Below are 22,969 nucleotides of genomic sequence, written 5' to 3' on the forward strand. Positions count from 1 at the left end.
TAGCTGCAACATCCCACAGAAATACCTGCACTGGTGTGACTTGTTGCTGGCGTAGCGAAGGCTCACCCTGCTTCCCATGGGTCCCATTTGCCTGTTCTGTTGGGGGTGTCACAGTTTATCCACCAGCTAGCCCAGCCAGCAAGCTGACACCGAGCTTGTGTAGGAAAGACCAAGTCTCCTCTGCCAAGTAATGTTGTTTATTCCCCACCTCTCCGCTCTTTTCCCAGGGCTCTTTGAAAGTGGAGCACTGATAATACAACAGGCTTTACATGTTCACCTAGAGAAAGTGTTTGTGCACTGGCGAGCAAGGCTTTTGGTCTTATCCTCACTGCTGCTCTTTGACTTAGATAGGACCTTATGGATGAAAAGGGAGACCATGTTTTTTTTTCATCAGAGCAATGGTGTTGGTGCCATTGGAAAACCTTCTGCAGTACAAGGGAGAGATAGAAGATCTGTCAGGTAGCCCAAGGAAGGAGAAGAGATGGACAAACTCCTGAGAAGACCAAAGAGTAGACACAGATCCAGTTGTTGACCAATGACAGAAAAGAAGACACTGAACAGGCTCAGAGTTTGCCAAGTGTTTCTTACAGACCTTCTTGCCACTGGAAGTTTCTGCATTGAAGGAAAGAGATGAGGCTTATGTCTGCAAGGATACATCATGCAGGAAGGGTGAAATTTGTTTCCTGCTAGTTTAATTTGTGTTTGTCTCACCCGTCATAAATTCTGAAACAGAGAAACTCAGATATTTAGGTCTAATATTTGACCGAAGAAAGCCTGTGCTGTGAAATTCAAAGCCCTTTTGATATTTTCAGTGTGCTCACCTCACAGAAAACATGTAGACGCTTCACCTCTAAGCCCAGTCTGATTTATGATCCCAATAAAAATATGCAGGAAGACAGAATATCTTTATACAAATCTTTACACTGGAAACTTTCCTTAACAAAACCCCTACCAACATGCAAAATTTCCTGCCCTGTTACTATGCTTTATCCTGTATGAAAGTACATGGTACTGACATTTCCAAGTCACTGCTATTGAGGTAGAGAATCATAATGATACCTTATAATTATTAGAAATAACCTAAAGTAGTATCAGATTTTCCTTATGAGCTATTACATATTTGTAAACCCTTAGTGTATTTCATGCTATCATTAGAAGTACTCTCCTGTGATGAGTCTTTTGCTCCATCTGCCTACACCTTACTTGTGAAAATAACCTCTGGCAAAATTGAGAGTGAATTAATCTCTAAATGAGATATCAAGTGCTAATGAGTGAAATACAGGTTAGTAATGACTAGTCCATTTGGGTAAAGAACTTACAAAATATACCGGGTGGGGGTCCTCTACAAATTCTCTGAACAATGAAATATTACAAAATTCATGTGGAGATATACATACTGCCTCAGGGACATAACCCATTTGTTAATGCAACCGTTACTGCTAGCTGTGGGATCTACATTCACTCTATCACCAAGAAGGACATCGAGCAATGAGAAAAGAGAGGAGTGGGAAGACATATCAATGGCTTAAACTGCTGTGATATACCAGTCATTTAAACCATTGTAAACCAGGAGCTGTGCAAGCCCCCGTGGTAGTTTTGGGCATGCTGATTCCATATATTTTTTTAAAAAAATTTTATCCTTTGAAACCTTAAAGGAAGCAAAACAGCACTTTCATTGCTGTTTACAATTGTTTTACAATAAAAAAAAAACCCAAACCACCTAGACTGTTTAAACAGAAGTCCAGCATGACATTTCAGATCTATTCAAGTCACCCTAAAAGATTTATGATCCCACAGCATGGTAGTCCTGTTACTAATGCAGGAGGAAGAAATATAGTTTATTGTTCGTATGGTTACTCACTTCTCTGTGACAAGAGGTACAGAGCATTAACACAATTCTTACTGAACAAGATTAACATAACGCTTCTTGATTGGGTTCTCAGCTATGGGTACTGGTTGTTCTGCCTACTGAATACCTGTAAAGTCTGGGGTGAGAAGTACTTGCAGACAAAAGAAATAAGTAGATGCCAGCGTAGCCTGAATGTGTGATGGCTAAATGTGGGGGCACAGGTTTTTACACAAGAGAGCTACCTCTGGCTTGAAGCTGCCCCTGGTCTGAGCAGAAGGTGAATGGCAGAAAATGAGAATGGTAGTGTGAGATGGGAGGTCCATAGACATACACTGTCTACTTGCTCAGCAGCGCTGCAGGGAGCAGCTCAAGATGCTGATGTAGAAGGTCATGTACGCAGTTGCAAAATGTTAATGACTAGAAGGAAGCATAATTCCAGACTGAAAGGTTAGGGGTGGGGAGAGCAGAGGGAAAAGAGCTGAAAGAGCTTTATGAGACTCCAATTTAAACATGAGTTTGTTCTGTGTTGTATCCTAAATGGGCAGGAAGAAGGGAGAAAGTGATAATAATATAAGATGATGTGGAGAAAATAGCTACTTTCTGTAGCAAAACAGTTCACGTTATTTTTTTCATGACTGCCTGTAGACTATGGTTTAACACTAAGGCTACTGGAAAAAAACCCTACTGGAAAAAAACCCTTGCACAGGCAAACAAGGAGGGAAGGGACATTTCACACATTGTCCCACAAGACGTTGCCCCTGCCTCTAATGAAGAGGACACTGTGATTCATCTTGCCTTGATCCACATCATCCCTTTGCATCCCGGTGCATTCCTCATCCTTCTCTGAGCACACCGCTGGTGCCCCAGCACCATGAACACAAGCGACGAGGTTGCTAGCCAGAAACTACCCAACTGATGGAGGTGGATGAACCAGAGAGAGTAAAACAGTGCTGATATTTTTTAGAACTTTACTCCTGTGTAATAATAAACCCCATCCTGAGTTAGAGGATGGAAGGAAGATTCAGTCTGCTTTACAGGAAGGATTTTGTGTTTGTATTGCCTGTGCTTACTGGTTGGGACTAGCACTAAGGAAATCTTGAACGAAAGCCCCATTTTCTAAGCATTGCAGCACAGGTTGGCATTGGAAATGTCATATTGAGAAGAAAATGTATTAAAAATGCTGAAAATGTTGACTTTTAAATAAACTCTTTGTTAACCAGATGAAATTCAAAATATTATCGATATTTAAAATGTGATCTATGTAATATGATGGATTAAAGAATGTTTTTTTTTTTCTTTCCCCTCTTGCTTAAATTGCAGTTAAATGAAAATCTACCCTTTCTGTATAGATTTTCCTTATGGCTGCTAATTGTGAAGTCTAAAAAGACAAGAAAGTTTATATTCTGAATACAGGGTCTGATTCTGGGTAGTGTCCCTTTATTCCAGCCTATGTTGAGGTCTCTTATTAAATAGTAACGTGAGACTAGGTGAACCATTGACTAGCTTGCTCATTCAGCAAGTTGTTTGGGACCAGGCTGCTTCCTCTATTGCACAAAAAAAAAATTCTAATATGCCATCCTCCACCTTCTAGGATAAATGCTATTTTGTCTAGACTTTTTCACCTTATCTTTTGACTTTGTGCCTTGAAAAGATTAAAGCTTACTCATAAATTTTGGACCTTTAGATGGTAATTCAGAGAATGTCAGAAATCTTGGATTTCACTTCTGCTGCTTTGCATGACAACTGCACTGAAAGAAATATCTTCATATCTTCTGTTGCAGCAGTAGTGGCTAATTCAGCTCTGGGGATTCTACCTTGTGTCTCAGTGTCAGAAATATTCTCTTGGGGAAATTTAATCTTTTCTTCTTTTTTTTTTTTTTCTTTTTTAATTAACCTTTCTTCTTCCTTCTGCAGGATTGTTGTGAAATAAGGGCTTAAATATACTTCAAGCAGAATTTTTCTTTTCCAGTGGTTTTTGTTAATCTCTCACTATTGATACCACCTGAGGACCGGACTCCCATAAGTCAAGTAAAAATGTCTATTTTCCAGTGGAAGTTAAAATGATAATGGAGAAGTGGGCCTCCATGCTTGCAATTCCCCATTATTTTTCTTTCTTTTCAGTTTAAGTGCATATCCTGTCGCAGACTTGCTGATACTGCATTGTAACAGCATTCAAGTCAATGAAATCATTTGAGATCTGTGCAACCCCGCGCCATGCCATCAGTTTGCAAGGAAAATTCTCTCTTTGACTTATCTTTTTTTAACTTACAGGTTACATCTGCCTGTAGACTAAAATAGAAATTAGTGAGATCATACTACTGTTGAGAAGCAGCAAAGACATGAACAATATTTACCTCCTAGAAGCAGATGTTAAAAAAAGGGTGTTTAAAACAAAGAGTTGACAAATTCTCTTTGACTTGAAATAAACATAGCAGCTGCCTAGAGAACATCAGATGGATCCTATGACTAAATGAAAGAAACATATCTATATAAATATAGATATATATTTTGAATAGAAGTGTCAGTTTATTAATATGCTCAATCACCATTTGTGCCAAAGCAACCTGTCATCTGATGGAAAACTGCTTGTACTAGACAGCAAACAAAACCCGGCAAATGGCTGTTGTTTTCAGAAGCAGAGTTTGCTCAACGTAGGCATTTTCCAACAATGAAACGTAACCATTGCAGCATTATAACACCTGCATCACGACACTGTCATGTATGACCTCTAGCTCAGTCCCAGCTTCTGAAAACTGAAACAAAATGAAAAAGAAAAACAAAACCAGAAAACAAACAACGCAAGCTACAACCTACGGCTTCTCTACTTCAGTGGACATTTATTACAATTTGAGTTGTGAATAATGCAGCTACCAAGACCCAGCTACCTTATGCTCCAGGCTGGAGTCTTTAAACATCAGTGAAAAAGGCTTGATATGCTCTCTTCTCAATTTATCGCCACTCCGTAAGTCGATGGTGTGCTCTATTCGCTTGTTAATTTCCTCAGGCCCAGACTGGACATGCAAAGCTTGTGCAAGATGGTTTGGAAGCAGATTTATTGAATTTCTTGTTAGGGCAGCCAGAGTCTAGGGGAAAGCACATGCAAACAGAATAAACCTGCTGGTCCCCTTGGGTTAAAAATGCAATGTTTTAGATCATGTTGCATTGCAAACCATTACAGCATTCCATGCAATTCATTCAATGAAATCTATAAAAGTGTAAAATAATAAGTCTGTTCCACTAAACACATACAGTACATTAAGGGGAGTACTTTAATGCCCTCTTTTATACAGACTAGGAGGTTTGATGCTGCACTGAACACTAGGAATACATTCCACTTTCCAGATGCTGCTAATTAATTATTAGAGCATGCATGAGGGGAGCACACACCAAAATCACAGCAGGGTATCTAACTCAATGGTGTGTTTTAATAACTGAGAATGGAAGCTACAGAAAACAGAAGTCACAAAACAAGAGTAATGATATTTTTCTGGATCTTAAAGTTACTGGATGTGTCTAGTTAAGGAACAGATCAGTTAGGCAGGAGTGAAGAAGGTGACCTTTCTGAGTACTTCAGCATGGGTTTTCAAAGAATGTTCTTCTTCACTATTGGTATATTTCAGCGAGTCTAGATTACAGTTAGGCTATATGATTTAATTTAACTGTAATTCATATTATTATTTTAAATATTATCTCAAATGCATTATTCCTTTGGTATTTCATTGACTAATAAAAAGAAAGAAAAGACTTTTGCACAGCTTCAAAAAGCAAAGCTAGCAAAGGTAGTATGGAGGGTGCTTCACCTTCAGGAAAGAGGTAGAGTTTGCATTCATAAAAAGAATAACTCAGTCCAATTGTATGGTATAATTTCAGGACACAAACCACAGTGAAGCAACACTTTCCCACTTGAATGGGAAAATAAACACTACTACCTGTGATACTCCCAAGGGTTAACAAATGTTAATGAATGGAAAGGATATAAACCTTCATACATCACAGCATAAGACATTTCAGAATTATTATGGACAAGAAATACAGTTCTGCTTAAGAAATGTTATCCTATACGTCCTTACCAGAAAGATCTTCTGCTAGATCTCCTACTGGGCATTGTTGGGAACAGGAGTTTGGGATGGGTTTATCTCTAGATTTCTCTGGAAAGCCAATTCTTTTGAATCATGGGATTATGTACAGCAAATTTTATTGGAAGGTTTCCCTTATTCGTTTTCAAAGTATAGTCAGCAATTACATTCTAATGAATCTTGGAGAGCACATTAAAACACAAGATGGGTCTCAGGTACCGACTGTCAAACCCCAAGCAACAACTTTCTTTACAATCCTAAAATAAAGTCTAAGGACTCTGTAGTCACAGATAGTATCTCGTTTTCTCATATTCCACCTTTGATGAGTAACATAAGAGGACAATATATAAGCAGAAAAGGGTATCAGGACTGAAATCTTCTGTCTGTTGAAGTGAAAAGCAATCTTCTTATTTGCTCTAGTAGAAAAAGGACTTCAGCAGAGAAGGTTTGGCAAACCAATCTACTCAAATCTCCCCATCTTCTCTCCAGAAAATCATATATCATCAACATCTGGAGGAAAAAAAGTATCGAAGAACATTTCTCATACTAAAGTTTCAGATATTCCTGAATCTATATCTTAGCCTTGGAGTTAAGGTGGAAACTCTAAAGTTAGAGCCAAATCCCAGGAAAACAATCCATTGAGTCAACTGAATAAATACTATATTACTAACACTAAGGCACTACTTCAGTTTAGGTGACCCTATCTCTTAAAACTGAGCTATGCAGAAAAGTTATTATCAATTTGTGGTGGCTGAAATTGCACAAGTGGGTCTGAAGTCACTGTTAAAGGATAAGGTCACATCAGATGCTGTTGTGTGCATTAATTCCTCAGAATTAGTTCATATTGCTGTATCTCCACTGGAAGTGAGGTTGGAGAAGGTCCCTAATGTTTTAGTTGGGCATTATGTTTTATTTACATGAGGAAAGTGACGTCAATATATGCTAGTAAGTGACTACATTTTGCTCCAAATTATATTTTAAAATTTGATTAATATGAAGAACTGTCTTCTTGCTGAACGTATGGAGTAGTTTACAATTTGTGGTAGATGAACATGACTTATCACTACTATGGCAACAATGTCCGTAGTATTGGTGCAAAAATGGACTCTGAAGTTACATTTATTTTCAGAGGATAACAAGGGAATTCATATTTGAGTTTAGTGGAGTCTTCTCTCCCTCACACCCGTACACACACTTAAGAAAAAGGCTTCCCTGTAATTAGTAATATCAATAATGAAAAATATAATGCAAATTATTGTCCCAAGAATATGTTCAACCACATTTTGTCTCTGTATTCCCCTCTTTGCTCTGCATCTTTTAAGTCTGTGTTATACCAACATAAAGAAACATTGGTTCTCCCTATTACCTCTCCTACACTTTTGTAAACAGCTGTTTGGAAGATACAGTGGTGGATCCTACAATGGGCTTTTGAACTTTCCTGATGCTGACAATAGCCATTCATCACACAGGAACACATACAATATTCTGTTGGGGAAAAGCCCAGCCAAACTTGCATTTGAGACAAAAAGACAGGATGAATTAAAGCAAACAAATAATAAAACTCCAACTTTAGAGATATTTTATTGAGATTTAAAAAAAGTAGCTGGGATGAGATTTTACTTTGTTCCCACAAAGATTGCATGCAACAAGTCCCAGCGTCCTGACCTCAAAAAAAACCAGAAAGTTTTAATTTAGAAGATTCTAGGAAGGCCCCAAATTATTTTTTCATACTGCAAACACCAGGTCTTGCAAAGAAATAAGGAAATACAAGGTCACATGATTAAAGACACAGGATACAGGTAGGATTTGGTTGAAGAGAAAGACACCTACACAAAGCTGTCTAGGTGCTTGGTGTCTAAGCCTCTGTTACTGGCAATATACACTCTGGATACTTTCAGTTGCCCAAACATACGCAGCTATGGTCAGCTGAAGGTATCCTGGACAACAGTCTGCACCTGGGAGATATGGCACACCACCTACAGAAACCCCATGCACTGCTGGTTGGTGGTGGGGACCAGCTGGAGTGTGCTAGGGTGTCTCAAACTGCAATAGACAGCCACAGTTAAGAAGCTGAATCAAGCTCTTACTCAGCATGATCCAGCATAGGGGTTTAGCGCTATTTGGGACAATAGAGTCTCTTACGTGGCTTCTAACTGATAGTCCAGATGATCACAGGTCTTTTATAGTCCCCTTGTCATATGGATGTCTCAGTCACCCAAGATAACCACATGTAGCACTAGACTCATGTTTAGAACCTGAGCTGTGTGGGACATCGACACCTGTGACAATTAGTAGATACACAAACGCAGGTGCCTTGGTTTTGAACTGAATTCCACCCTGTTGTTTATACTTACACAAGACAGGCATTTTAATTTGCTTTTTTTCCTAATTCATGTCATTACAGGCCCACCAGGTGCCTCCTGGTGGTCACACACAGTGACCTTATTATGCTTTCAGCTACTTCTTTTGGAAGGCCCAGAGAAGAAATCCAACTTCATCAGCTATTAATTTATTTTAGAAGCTATTAATTTATTTTAGAGGAGGAGGCCTTAGAATCATAGAACAGTTTGGGTTGGAAGGGACCTTTAAAGGCCATCTAGTCCAACCCCCCTGCAATGAGCAGGGACACCTTCAACTAGACCGGGTTGCTCAGGGGCACATCCAATCTGACCTGAATGTTTCCAGGGATGGGGCATCTACCACCTCTCTGGGCAAATGGGCCTTCACTTTCTTAACATAAAATAACTTCTGTCCAACTTCCTGTGCTTTAGAAAAGAAGCCCAGACACCTGTTTCAATAACAGAAAACTCCATCCATATTGGGCATGGTCTGAACTTCAGAGCAGACGCTTGCATCCTTACGACCAGAGATAAGACACATGGTGCTAACTGTGCTGTAGACACATGCAGCTTTTGTTAGTGTCTGTGACTGCATACATAAAGAGTCTTTATTCTGTTTCTTACTCATACCAACACATCTTCAATTCGCTGTCTTAGGCTGCCCATAGAAAATTAGGTTGAAGTAAAGAATATGGGTTGTGATGAATTTGTGTTTGGCAAGAGAACTCACCAGAGACTTTGCCATTTCATATTCTTCCTAACATAACTACAGCTAAAAGTATGACACATGTGATGAGAATTGCTCAAATTTTGTTATAACATATTGGGTAAAGAAGCCATTTAAATCGTATTGGCAAATATTCAAACATATGGAGTGATTCATTGTTGGGTTGCTGCTACTCAGATTCTCAACGTTTGCTGCTGCCAGTGACCTTTAGGTGGCATAATTAATGTTAGTAAATGATTATTCTGTCCAAGGCTGACACACCTCTGGGAAAAGCTACTATATCCTAATATAATTTAAATCTATCATCTGAATTTTCAGCTGAAATACATTGTTTATGAGCAGTAATGCTTATTGTCTCAACTTTAGAATTGTAAATTACATAATAATTGAATCACACATAGAATAGTAGATTTTTAAAATCTTGCCTCTTCCAAAAAGCTTATTGTAAATCCATGTAATATAAAATTATAGTTATGTCCAGCAGGACAAGTTCTTAAAAAACCTGTGAGGAACTATTCTAAAAATGGATTGTTTTTTGTCATAAGACAAAAACTTGCTTTAAAACAACTGTTTAGTTATACTTATTTCAACAATTGTAATGGACTTCTTACTAGTTTCACGGAATCACAGAATCACGTGATTACTACTGCATGTAGGTTTTTCAATAATAGAATAAAAACACTAGTCCTTTATTTCATTCCTCCTCTTTGTTAGTATCAAGGCCAGGTTTAGCTGAGAAAATGATCAATGAATGATAGCCTACTCAGCACAGATTTTTTTGGACTACAGAAATTGGAATATTAAAAGGGAAAGAAGAGTAAACAGTGAGAGATGAGAAGATATTCACGGCAGCATGCGCTCATACCTCTGTTCCTAATGAAATGAGAGCATAGAGACAAGTCAACAAACTACAGTGAATACTAAAAGGCAGCGTACATGCAGATACACAGATGTGCAGAACATATATAAACCAGGTGTTTTATATAACAGCAAACTATGCCATGCTATGGTTCAGTTTGAAGAGACAAAGAGACCACCATGGGCTGATTGATTGTGAAAGCTTATCACTTCTGAGCAGATTTGTAAGAAGCAGAAGACGCTTGACAAAGCAAGACCTCCACACAACAACGTTTGAAGTTCAACAGACAGTGGAGACAAGTAGGACTAAGGATGTGCAGCAGAAGAAAGGATATTTCACGTCATTACAGAACCCTCAGAAAAATGGAAGAAAACTCCCGCTGACTTTGTTTCATAAAGACTCATCACTCTTTCAAATACAGTGAAGAGGGTGGTGTCTGAGGGCACTTTAACCTTTCCATCTCAAACTCCTCCAAGCAAGCAGAGTTTACGAGCAATTTTTATGACTGTACAAGAATTGCTGTTTCCCAGGGTGCTAGCAATTAGCCAAGCAATGCTTTTGGAAAAGTTCTGATCAGAAGCAGATTGTATTATCTCATATTTCTGTTGAGCTATGCGTGACCTTAGAGTCTAACTTACCTGCTAGTGAACCTTAATTATGTCTTAAAATCTAAGTTTTTAATGTTTTTTATTAAAAAAAAGAAAGAAGTGAAGAATGGGCAAACTTTTCACAAGGTGTTTTTTTTTTAAGGTAGATATTTTTTCTTTCTCTTATATATCAACAACCTACACTATGCTTTTTTGTCTGGCAAAGTGTCCGTTCACTCATTCCTTTACTTTGATGGCAGTGCAGTGAAGCTATGCAATGAGATACACACGCTAACTAGAATGTCCCTGCTAGTTTAGTGACATTAGCTTTACTTTTAATTTACTTTATGGACTGGTTCAATTAAAACTAAGCTGTGTAGTATTTAATTTCGGTTGGAAACCCCCCCAAACCCCTGGTCCCCTGGCATTTCCCCAGTATGGATACATGATTTATTTCTACCCTGAAACAGTTTTTTTAATCCTCTGCTATTACAGCACATGCTAGAATAAAAGTTAAAGATGAATTCGCCTCCTCTGACGCTTCTGTTATTGAAATGCACTCAAGCATGCATTCATACTTGATGACATTAAAGGAAGTTTGACTTACGTTCTGTTTTCCCACTATGTTATCAAATGGAAGTTCAGGGCTCCAGGATCCTTCGGTAAACGTTGCTCCACTGTTCCTCCTGTCGGAGGAGCTGACAGCCTCTTTCACAATATCTTCAGGCAAAGTCAACAGACTCTCCTCAGGTTGTTTAATTAAGTAAGTCTCAATGTTATGTTTCCTCAAGAATTCATTACGCTCTTTGCCATGCCCTTCTTCAACTTTATAATCCCCGTTCAGGCAGTCCAGAGTGGCCTTGGAGATGTGAATTCTCCTGCACGAGTGAAATAAGTAGTAGCAAATACTGATTGTGTTCTAGTATACATAGATGAGAAGGAGTTTATGAACTCTGCATCATTTTTAAATGAAAAATAGAAAGTTTTCTATTGTATATGAGGATTTCTATAAAGAAAATTAAGTAGCGTATTCAACAAACATGAGCTTAATTTGGGGAAAAAGGCTGCTAAGGCATGTTCACATCAATAGGACCTCATGAATGCACAAAGTCCTCTCACAGGAAAAACACTATGATATTCACACCTATACTGTTTTGCTCAGTAATGGTTTAATGGGAGACCTTCCTGAGTAAAATACTATTCAGAGTGAATGAAAATTGCCACTTCAGGTAAATATGGTGAGCAGAAAATATATGGTAAGCATTAGAGCAGTTTACGTGAAAGCTCTTTAATTTCATTCTGTTTCCTGAGGTAGCTTAGACAGTTGAAATTAGTAGTCTGATTGCAGCTGTAGTGAATTAGGGAAATAAACTACATAAAGGGGTAATACTTTCTGGTAAGACTAAGTGATGAGTTCAAAAGCTTTTGCAAAAGTGAAGTTGAATCTAAGAGATGACATACAAAACCTCAAATTTTGCAAAAGCATGATAAGGCTTCTGATGTCTTACAATCAAACCTGGAGGTGCTTGGTATTTGGAATTAATGACAATTATGACTGCTTGAGAACGATAGAAAGCAGTTCAAGTTAAAAAAAAGAGAGGGAGAAGTAAGTTTTGTTTCTATTATTAAGAAGTCTTCAACTTCCTACATGTAGGGTAAATTGCAGACGCCTCTAAAACACATCCGCATGGTTAGCTGTGCTATACTTTATAAGGCGGCATCATAAATGTAATAAGAGGAGATGTTCATTAGGCACTTAGCTAACTCAAGCAAATAAATGTAGTGACTCCATACTTTAAGGTCAGCTCATTTTTCAAATTTGGATGCATGACACTTTTTGAAAGTCGGGCTTGCAGACAGTCAGCTAAATTCAGTCTGCTAAAATTCTTGATAATTTCTTAATGACACATGCTGAGGCATTTTTCTCAGGCACCACAAATTGCCTTTTCTCCACCGAAAGAAATGGTCCTAGCATGCCCGTTGGGAAACTTTGTTCTGGAAATTAAAGGACGCCAATACAGAATTAAATTGCATAAAATATTGCTGGAATAGAAAGGCCATAAGCACAGATAAAGTGCTGGTTGTCCTTAAGCATTGTGAAACACCCAGGGGTATCAGAATGTAGCACAAACTGGGTCTATGTAGAATTTTAAATGCCAGTATATAATTAAAAGATCAAAAATTTGTATCTTCTCAGCCATTTTTTAACCTGTCCCAGCTTTCCTCTGAAGTCAACACAGGATAAATTTCACTGTGAGATGTCATGCTGTTATGATGACCACAGAGATCAGTAATGCTTTGTAGTAAATTCACTAATGTCAGTAAATGCCAGTAAAACTGACAATACGAAACAGTAAAATTGTATCTCAAATGTAAGTAACTTTTGGCCTGGACTTTAAAACCTGATCAGATAATCTCTCAGAAAGACAATGCATTTCCTAGCTCTTAGAAACCCAAATAGACTAAATTGATTTAAGTGAAGTACTAATTAAAAAAAAAATAGTAAAGAAAAAAAAAAGAAAAAAAAAAGAAAAGAAGAAAGAAAAAGAAAATGATACATTAGTTTCCACGGTGACTATCTTTGTGCTGAGTTTCCACTAATACAATTTGGGAAGACTGCACTATAAAGCCCTGAAATATGGATTTTATAATGGAGATGATAACAGCTTTAACTGGAGTGTAGAGCTGGCTATTGATGTAATACCCTTAAATGGACCAAATATTAATAAATAGTTGGTATATTAAAACTATTTTCTGGTTTCACCCTTTGTACAACTTATTTTAAAAAACTTAACATGTGTAGTGGAAAGATGTCTCCAGTTTTATATGGATGCAGTAAATTGGGAACCTGATCATTGAAATTAAAAGGTACGGCCTGTCCTACTGCTGAAAACATATCAGGTCCAAAGTTTTAGATGACACCTGTCATTGATACATCCTGGAAAATTAATTATTAGCTAGGTTTTATGCGAATCCAATACCACAGATTAGCACCTAGATACACCAGGTGAAGACTATTAGAAGATGAGGTTCCGGAAGAAGAGTGTGTCTGAAATAACACTGTAGGATCTTACATGGTTTCCTTCTTGCGTGTTATGGACACATTTTTTTCCTCTCAGAAACCCAGAAATGGTTGTTTTTTCTCAGTGCTCCTGAGTGCCTCCTTCCATGGCAGTTGAGCTGCCTGCTTATACTCCTTCCCTCGATGGCAATCTGTCCCCGCATCGCCCGTGCTAATGATGTCTCAGGGTGATACAGAAACGGCGAGGGGAAGAGCTGAGCCCTTCCTCTCTTGCCCCCAGACTGGGAGGAGGGATCCTCCCCATCCCGGGCAGGGGAGCTGCCTCCCTCCGCTGTGCCCTCAGGAAAGGGCTGTGGTTCATCTTTCGCCTTGTTTCCCACTGTGGGAGCAGGACCGTTCATAACCCCAGTGCAGCTTTCCAGCGCTGCTCTGGGAATGGGAATGATCTCGGTCTTGTGGAAGGCAGGGGGATCTGAATGCTGGTGGCAGGGAGGAGTAAGGAGAGGCTGAAGTGAACTTAACTGCTTTATTAAATCTGCTCTGCGCACTAGGAAAGTCTGATGTAAATCACTGTTTTGAGGGACTCAGTGAATTGCTGTCACATACAGGCTTTGTTCTGTTGGCAAACTGATATATGGGAGTGGAAATTACTCTGCTCCAATAGACTGCAACCTAGCCAGGCATTTTATCAACAGCAAGGTGGTGTGTTCTCTGGGTTATTCATTAATAGCTGTACTACTTGCATGCATTAACAGCAATAAACTAGACTTTTTGCAGGTGTGGATGGTGAAACTTAGATGATTGATTTGCTTGTGTTAAATAAGCAGCATATGACCTTTCTTGGGCATCATGTGGGATAAGCAGCAGGGAAAGGATTTTTTTTTCTGCAGTTTTATACACTGGTGACATATGCAGAGTATAGAATTTGTTTTCAGAGCATGCAATGTTTCATTTGCTGCTGATTCTAAGAATATATATTAGTATAAAGGTCTACTTTGGGGAACAGTGGAAGGGGCTTGCATTTGCAAGTACAATATAAAGCAAATATCTTTCTAACTTCCTGGGAACATGACAGGTCTGAAAGATCTTGAAGTGTGTGTCGGGAGTACAGCGCATGACTCAGATTTAATGACTTAGAACCTCTCTCACTCAAGATGACAGCATCACTTCAACTTTTTCCGCATAAAAGTGTCCACTGCCATTGCTTCTATGTTCCATGGCCAAAAATTGAATTGTTGTAGGGGATCTTTTGCTAAATCTTTCATCAATGGAAGTTATAATGGAAAGTGAACAGAAGATTCCCTCAACCATTACTGTTGCTTCAAATTTAGGATTTGCAACGTCCAAACTACCACGAGACATAGACCATGTCAGGCAGAAATAACATTCTATATTCCAGGTGAATCAGCTTCCTTGGACAAAGAAACACTAGGCAGCTCAATGGAAAACCATACATTTTACATATAGACAGGTTGACATAAATGTCTCAAAGCATCTACTAAAGCATCGAACTATTTAAAAGACTTCCTAGAGAGCCTGCTGTCCATAAAGCCTTGTTGTTAGCATAATGACCTAGGAACACACAATTCTTTGTGCGTTACGCACTTTGTGCACTATGAAATAAAATAAATTAGAGCCTTGTGCCTCAGAACAGCATTTGAAAGCAAAAGATGAGAGAATGAAGCCTGGAAAAATTCAAGTATGGTCAACACTTAACTGGGAAATTTGGGCTACCTCTGAGTATTGTATGGGCTGAATACAACCACTTTTTCAGTATATCATAGCTGGCAAAGAAAAAGAAATATTTTTGGCTTTTCCAGTGCCTATGCAAGCTGGCCATTTCAACCTTTTTTGACTATAGCTTCACAAATCCCTGCCAACTACAAAATAGCAAAAAAAAAAAAAAAGGTCATAGCTGATGAAATAATGTAAGACAGTTAATCTGTTGGCAAGGTTAAGTGTACTGTGTTGGCAATGTTTTCTGACTATGGGAAATACATGTCGCCTTACCCAGGGATTCCACCTGACTCGAGTTTGTTTGCGATATCCACGTCCCATGACCAGACGTCAAACTGCCACTTTCGCAGGCCCAACACTCCACACAGAACCGATCCCGAATGTATCCCTATTCTCATGTCAATGTCATGCTTCGTTCTTGATCTAACGTATCTGTTAAACAAAACAAGACAAAAGACCAGACTCATGAAAGTATATGCCACAGTTTTTCATATTCTTTAGAAAAAGGTACAATGTAAAATACAACGTCCTTTGTTATGAAGAACCACTTAGTCGGTAAAATGAAGAGATAACTTTCTGTAGCAAAGTACAGGTACTGATAAAATGACTGTAAAAGCCATATTGTCATTAAGCATTTAATTGTATGCATGGTTCAGTGGCACATGTTATTATTCCTATCAGACAGAAAGAGAAAGATAGGGAGAGAAAAAGATGCCTGAGTGAAGTGTCTGGACTCATTTAGCCCTTTAGCTTGGAATTATAAAAGAACATTCAACAACATTACAAAAACTGTTATCACCAAACCTGCATATACTTTTATATTCTATTGTATTTTTTGGAATAATGCTCAATCTTTCAAAAATGTCATTTTATTGACTGGAATTTTCCAGAGTTACTCTTTGTCCAAAGGTGAATTATTTTCAGTAGATTTGGCCATAACACCATTTGCTCTGTTATGATAACGGTATGATTCTAAAATCCATTTCTTCCATTCTGTGTGATGGCAAAGACCATTTCACCTCTTCAAAAGTAAACACATGCAGGCATATTTGTTAACATTCTCAAAAAAAGGAACTTTGTCCCAGCACTGTTTTCAATTAATATGTCTACTGGTTATAAAGGTAATTTTACCCTGTTAAAACGCTATCTTCCTCTTCTGATACAAGACAACATATATCGCTCATAGCCACAGGGATGACAAAGAGAGCACTTTTCCAGTTCTGCTTGTGTGACAACAACTATTTGCACCAGAAATACTATTAGAGCTAGTGTTCATTAATATTTGAATAGCATGCTCATGATAGGAAAAGCACAGCATCGCTACTGTTGGTCTACAAACAAGGCTGCTGTTTCTCTTTACAGAGTCCCAGTTCTACGGTCACCAAAGTCAATAGCAGCACAGCAAGATCACACAACAGAGCAGGCAAAGAATAAACAGCTCTATTTCACAACTCTGAAGCTAACTATCATTGCCTTAGATGCCTCAGTCATGGCCTTGACAGAACCTCTCTTGAGGAGAAAAGGGTAAATTGCTCAGTGCATTCAATATTTGGCCTTTCATTGTTGCAATGGGGCATCAATTCAGTTCGGGGAGGGGGGAGAAGTAAGAGTTTCAAAATGGAGATAAACTAATCACATAAAAATGTATGGAATTGAAAATAAGCAGTTCATCTTTATTTCCCTTTCCTGCATATTCCGAAACCTTGGAGAAAAGCATGCATATGATATGTCCCAGCACAGCTGTTTGCCTACTACAAAAGATCTGTTCATCATATCAGGAAGCTAACACATTGCAGATATCTAAAAGAAAGAGATTTGAAAAAAGTTAATCATAACGTAATAAAAAAGAAGCTTTGGGAAGGGATTTATCTGTGATCTGATACTCGGAGTTTACAGTTTTCATCTACAAATTCTTTATTGGTTTGCAAGTGAGAGGGCTTGAGATACCATAATTAAACAAACACCTGTCTCTGGAAGGTGGGGCATGGAAACAACTCCTCCACACTGAAGTAGCGCCTTAAATGTTGTGAGAACAGCTAAGAGAAATTAGAGCACTGTAATTTGTAATGTGTTTTGAAGAATTTTTATAGATATGCTGCAAAAATATCTAATATTCATAACTGTCAGAGGAGTTATCACACAACTCCCCACATGATCATTTCCCCAGTCTGCCTTTTTTTTTATTTGGACTCAGACAATTACTTCTCATTTTCTGTCTGATTTTCTTATATTTAAATAAAAAGCTAATTGGATCCAGAAGAATAATTGAGCAAAAAATCTTTTCATTGAAAAATGCACCCAATAAGAGGATTTTAAGTTTAATAAAATGGCCTAATGACATATATTTATGCAATCTCTCTCTCTACATATATATACACACACATGCTATTAGATTTTAAGTACTATAGTATTTAAATGTTAATAAATAGGGACAACACTGGACAAATACTAGAATCAGGCAATTATCAATGGGATGAAATTTAACAAGACCAAATGCCGGATTCTGCACCTGGCACGGAGTAATGCCAGGCAAAAGTATAGACTGGGAGAGGAGAGGCTGGAGAGCAGCCCTGCGGAAAGGGATGTGGGGTGCTGGTCGACAGCAGGCTCAGTAGGAGCCAGCAGCGTGCCCTGACGGCAAATTGCATCCCAGGTTGCATCGGACACAGCATAACCAGCCAGGCAAAAGAGGTGATTATCCCACTGTGTTCAGCATTGGTGTGGCCTCACCTTGAGTACTGTGTGCGGTTCTGGGCCACCATTTAAGAAGGATGTGAAGGTCCTTGAATGCGTCCAGAGAAGGGCAACAAAGCTGGTGGCAGGGCTGGAAGGTATGTGCTATGAGGAGCAGCCTTAGCCACTTAGACTCTGGATTTGTCTAGTTTGGAGAGGAGGATGCTGAAGGGTGACCTCTCTGCTCTCTACAGCTTCCTGAGGAGGGGAAGTGGAGAGGAGGGTGCTGAGCTCTTCTTGCTGGTATCCAGTCATAGGACATGTGGGAATGGTTCAAAGCTGCATCAGGAAGGATCAGACGCTGCATCAGGAAGCATCAGACTTGACATCAGGAAACATCTCTTTACTGAGTGGGTGGTCAAACCCTGGAACAGACTTCCTAGAGAGGTGGTCGATGCCCCAGGTCTGTCAGTGTTTAAGAGACATTTGGACAATGCCCTTAACAGCATGCTTTAGCTTTTGGTCAGCCCTGAAGTGGTCAGGCAGGTGGACTAGATGATGGCTGTAGGTCCCTTCTGACTGAACTATTCTATTCTATTAATTTTAAATACTATAAATTATACTCTTGTGTTTGTACCTTATATGGGAACTAGCACACACAGATCTCATTGAAGAGACCAGGTACAAATAATTTCACAGCTGAGCAATGCATCCCTCTGTTTCCAGATGATTGACTGAGGATTGCTGGATTTTACCATTTTCTTTGCCATAAAAATGTGATAATGGCCTGAAAAGGCTTCGGCACCGTCAATCAGCCACATAGGGCTTCTACATTTGTTCAAAACTTCAAGTAGCTGTGCTGTCCGCCCCGCTTCCCGCATGACACTGCAGACCCTAATCAAGGTCCTGTCCCGCTTGCCTCATCTGGTGTCTTCCACAAGCTCCCAGCAACTTATTCCTGTATGCTGCTCAGGTGATATTTGTTCTCAGCTATTAATCTGCAGCCAGTGTGGATTTGGTTACCTGCCCGCATCCTTTGACTGAAGGCTGTTCTGTTTTTCTGTCTGCTGCGGTGCTGGTGCACCTGCAGGGCCCCCATCTTCATATCCTCTTCTTACTCGCCCTTCACAGCAATGTGCTCTTATGTTGATAGGTAGGAAACTAATTGCACGAGGGGACCTGATTGAATCGAGCCACAGGCAGTCTGAGATATATTTAAACAGACCCTGTCCAGAAGATGAATCAAAGCAGAACAGCAATCTGGTCTTGCTCTCATTTGTTTTTTTTTTTTATTATTTACGACACAAGACTGACAGCAGAGCGGTTGAGAACTTGTTTGTGGAGACATTAGTTTTCACTAAACTTTTGTTGTAAGGTTTTAAATTGAATACAGAATAAATAGTTGCAGTTTTAAAGTGAGGTGATTGATTAGTATGTAAAAAGCCATAGAATTATTCTTTTTCTTTAAAATTTGGAGTGACGTGGAGTGAAAGAGATTTCTGAATTATGTAGAGAAGGGAACTTCACCATGGTCAAATCAATCTACCTAATAGCCAGACTACCACATACTTTAAGAAGTCTTGTTTATATAGTGCTGTAGATAAAAAGCAGTTGAAAACTTTGAAATAACAAACACTGGAACATCTTCATCAATGGGAGTAGTTCTTTATTCAGAAAAAAACTTCTCATAAATAATAGTACGTACTAGATACTGAAAAAACGAAGTGTTCATTTTGCATAATCTCAGGTGTTCCACATCTTTTAGCACTTCTGCCTCTTAAATCTATTCAACTACCAATTAAACTTCTAATTAAAAATATGTATGTGCTTCAACTGTTTTACAGGGTCTCTGCAAATACTTTGTCAAAAAGTGTGTGCGTGAGACTGCATTATTGATGATCTATAAAGCACCCTGGCTTAGCTCATGAGCTGTCTGATATCTTATCCAGGATGAGGCAACTGTGACTGATGCTATTCATGCCATATCTCATTTCAGTCAAGTCAGTGACAAAAATTTCATTGATTTTAATTGGATCTTGGCTTTTCCTTCTGGCCGCCATTCTTTGATGGGTATTTGATTTTTGTGTTGCTAATCAGAGGCTTTCCTATTTGCATGTAGAAGGTGAGCCAAAAGTCACAAATCTTCTTTTCAACCTTTTCTGTAGTTGCCAAAAATCTGAATGCCCCAGAAGTCACACCTTGCAGATCCAGACAGTGACACACTGGCTACATCTGTGCTGACCAGTTTAACTCTGCAAGGTTCTGTCTGTGCTTTGAGATACTTAAAACAGCCCCAGAATGTTGGTTTTTTTTGTTTGGTTCCCCCCCCTGCCCCGGGCAACTAGCTGACTCTCAACCTTTTCCCAGGTTTAGGAGTTCACGTGTGTCAAAGACCATTTCAGTAGGCAGTTTGGATGCAACTGCCTGGTTTTGGAAGCAAAAAGAGTTGAGAATAATGGAGTTGGCCAGGCTGTGCCACTTTTTCTTGGTGACAGCTGACATTCCCTGGGGCTGTTTAATTTACCTATCAAGACATAGCCACTATCATCCTCATGCAGATGTAATTGGAGAGTCTGTGTATTCTGTTTGAAGTTAATAAGGGTCATAGCTGACCCTGCTTTGAGCAGAAGGTCGGACTGGTGATGACCTGATGCTGCCACCCCCACCGCCCCCCTCCCCCGCCTCCCGTAACCTGAACTGTTCTATGATCCTAAGACTCAATTACATAGAAAGCTTTTGGGTTGGACTCAACAGATTTGTGGAATTTTCCTAAATGAACTGAAATGCTTTTTGTTGCATGCATGAGAGGATAGTAGGTGAACTGAGGCAAGTGCTCTGTTTTGGTGAGATTCTGGGAACTGTGTCATACTTGTGAATGTGCCACCTATTATTTTTAAAAAGTAACAGGGTGCACTAAACTGCTGAATAGTTCAAAGAATACAGCGAAGATGCTATGACTCACAGGAAATAACACTTTGTAGATGGACTTCACACAGCATTGAATTTACAATTTAAGGTAGATATCATCCCAAGAAGTCAGTTTAAAATAGCTCCAAGGTGAATTTACCTTTGAATTGGAGCTGGATTCCAATGTCAGCAGAAACTAGTATCCTGAGAAATTTCATATCATCAGACTTATCATTAATATAACTGACTTGCTCTGATTTCAGACGGATACTGTAGTAACATGGACAGAGTTCAACCACTGCTGTGTTCCTGTTTCTTATGTCTGTCTGCTCTGAGAGGCAGGAAACTAATACAGCACAAGGGACTACAAGCAATATTATCAGAAGTCTGCTCTTTCATTTGAAAGCTATGTTATAAAAAGCTATATAAATAAATACACTTCTATGCCATCTTGCCAATACAGCTTTGATTGTATTTGGTGACGCATTCAAAGAAAAGAGTTCTCAGAGGTGCACAAACCCATTAATCTCTACCCAGTTCAATTCATGGAGTCCCCCGACAGCAAAACCAGGAAAAGATATACTGTCCTGATGCTCTGTTCATTCACTGTCAGTGGCTGAAATGGACACTTGGAGATGTGGTCACGATGTGATCAAGTACCAGGGTGAAACCTATTCACTCTGCGGCCTGTGTCAAAAGTGCTGGCTGAACTTGTGGACACCTTGCAAAGCCCCTTTCTACCACCATACACAAATGAAGGTAAGTAATAAGTTTGGATTTTGTGAAGCAATATTCTGTCTCCTGTGAATCAAGGCTCATTGCAACACAGGCTGAGCCTTGTACATTGTACAACAAATAATCTGTGGGAGGAATCCAGGACTGGATCACTTATATTATTATATAACTAAATAATTAATTAATGGGAGACAGAGTGTATCCTCAGCAAGTTCTTTGATGATACCAAACTGGGTGGGGTGGCTGACACCCCAGAGGGCTGTGCTGCCATCCAGCGTGACCTGGACAGGCCAGAGAGCTGGGCAGAGAAGAACCTAATGAGGTTCAACAAAAGCAAGTGCAAGGTCCTGCACCTGGGGAGGAAGAATGCTAGGCACCAGTATAGGTTAGGGGCGGACCTGCTGGGAAGTAGCTTGGAGGAGAAGGATCTGGGGGTTGTGGTAGACAGTAAATTATCCATGGCCCAGCAATGTGCCCTTGTTGCCAAAAAGGCCAATGGAATCCTGGGCTGCATAGGGAAGAGTGTGGCCAGTAGGTCGAGGGAGGTCATTCTCCCCCTCTACTCTGCACTGGTGAGGCCACAACTGGAATACTGTGTCCAGTTTTGGGCTCCCCAGTTCAAGAGGGACAGGGAACTGCTGGAGCGAGTCCAGCGAAGGGCAACTAAGATGATTAAGGGATTGGAGCATCTGCCTTATGAGGAAAGGCTGAGAGAGCTGGGACTCTTTAGCCTGGAGAAGAGAAGGCTGAGGGGAGACCTTATTATGGCGTACAAGTATCTAAAGGGTGGGTTGAAGGAGGATGGAGCCAGGCTCTTTTCAATGGTTCCCAGTGACAGGACGAGGGGCAATGGGCACAGGTTGGAACACAGGAAGTTCCGTTCAAATACACGGAAAAACTTCTTTACGGTTCAGGTGACAGAGCACTGGCACAGGCTGCCCAGGGAGGTTGGGGAGTGCCCTTCTCTGGAGATTTTCAAGACCCACCTGGATGCAGTCCTGAGTAATGTGCTCTGGGCAATCCTGCTTGAGCAGGGGAGTTGGACTAGATGATCTCTAGAGGTCCCTTCCAACTCTGAAAATTCCGTGATTCCGTGATTCATTAATTGTGGAATATGAAATCAACTCCTGGCTGTTTCACTGCCTAGAGTTACTTCTTTAACAAGCATTGATCACTTCATGATTTTTTTTCAATACCCAACAGATGATGTTAAAAGCAGTTTTTCCTGCGAAAGGCAAGAAACCTGCCAGGCCGGTTTCTGACATCATCTAAAATAGTCACGGTGTTATGGGGTTTGGTTTTGGTTTTGGGTTTGTTTTGTTTGGGGCTTTTTGTGTTTGGTTTTCTTTTTTTTTTTCCTCTCTCATGAACTGTTGTTAATATTAGTAGTTAATTACAGACTTTCAATGAAGACAAGCTGTTATCTAATTTCTGCAGTTTAGCTCACATTGTATGCTG

The 22,969-nt window shown here is 39.6% G+C and overlaps 1 protein-coding gene across 1 annotated transcript in view; it reads right to left on the reverse strand.

Annotated features, from left to right (window-relative positions):
* The window catches only part of ADCY8 (adenylate cyclase 8), a gene marked incomplete at its 3' end in the record, with an annotated part of 134,064 nt that overhangs the window by 38,958 nt on the left and 72,137 nt on the right, over window positions 1–22,969 (reverse strand). Inside the window, exons 6-8 of the mRNA XM_082479842.1 lie at window positions 15,470–15,628; window positions 11,045–11,315; window positions 4,735–4,932 (exon numbers count right to left, since the gene is read on the reverse strand). Of these exons, the coding sequence (XP_082335968.1) occupies window positions 4,735–4,932; window positions 11,045–11,315; window positions 15,470–15,628 (628 nt within the window). The remainder of the gene's footprint in view (window positions 1–4,734; window positions 4,933–11,044; window positions 11,316–15,469; window positions 15,629–22,969) is intronic.

The sequence above is a fragment of the Vanellus vanellus genome (assembly GCF_965231255.1).
Source record: "Vanellus vanellus genome assembly, chromosome: 2".
NCBI classification, from domain to species: Eukaryota; Metazoa; Chordata; class Aves; order Charadriiformes; family Charadriidae; genus Vanellus; species Vanellus vanellus.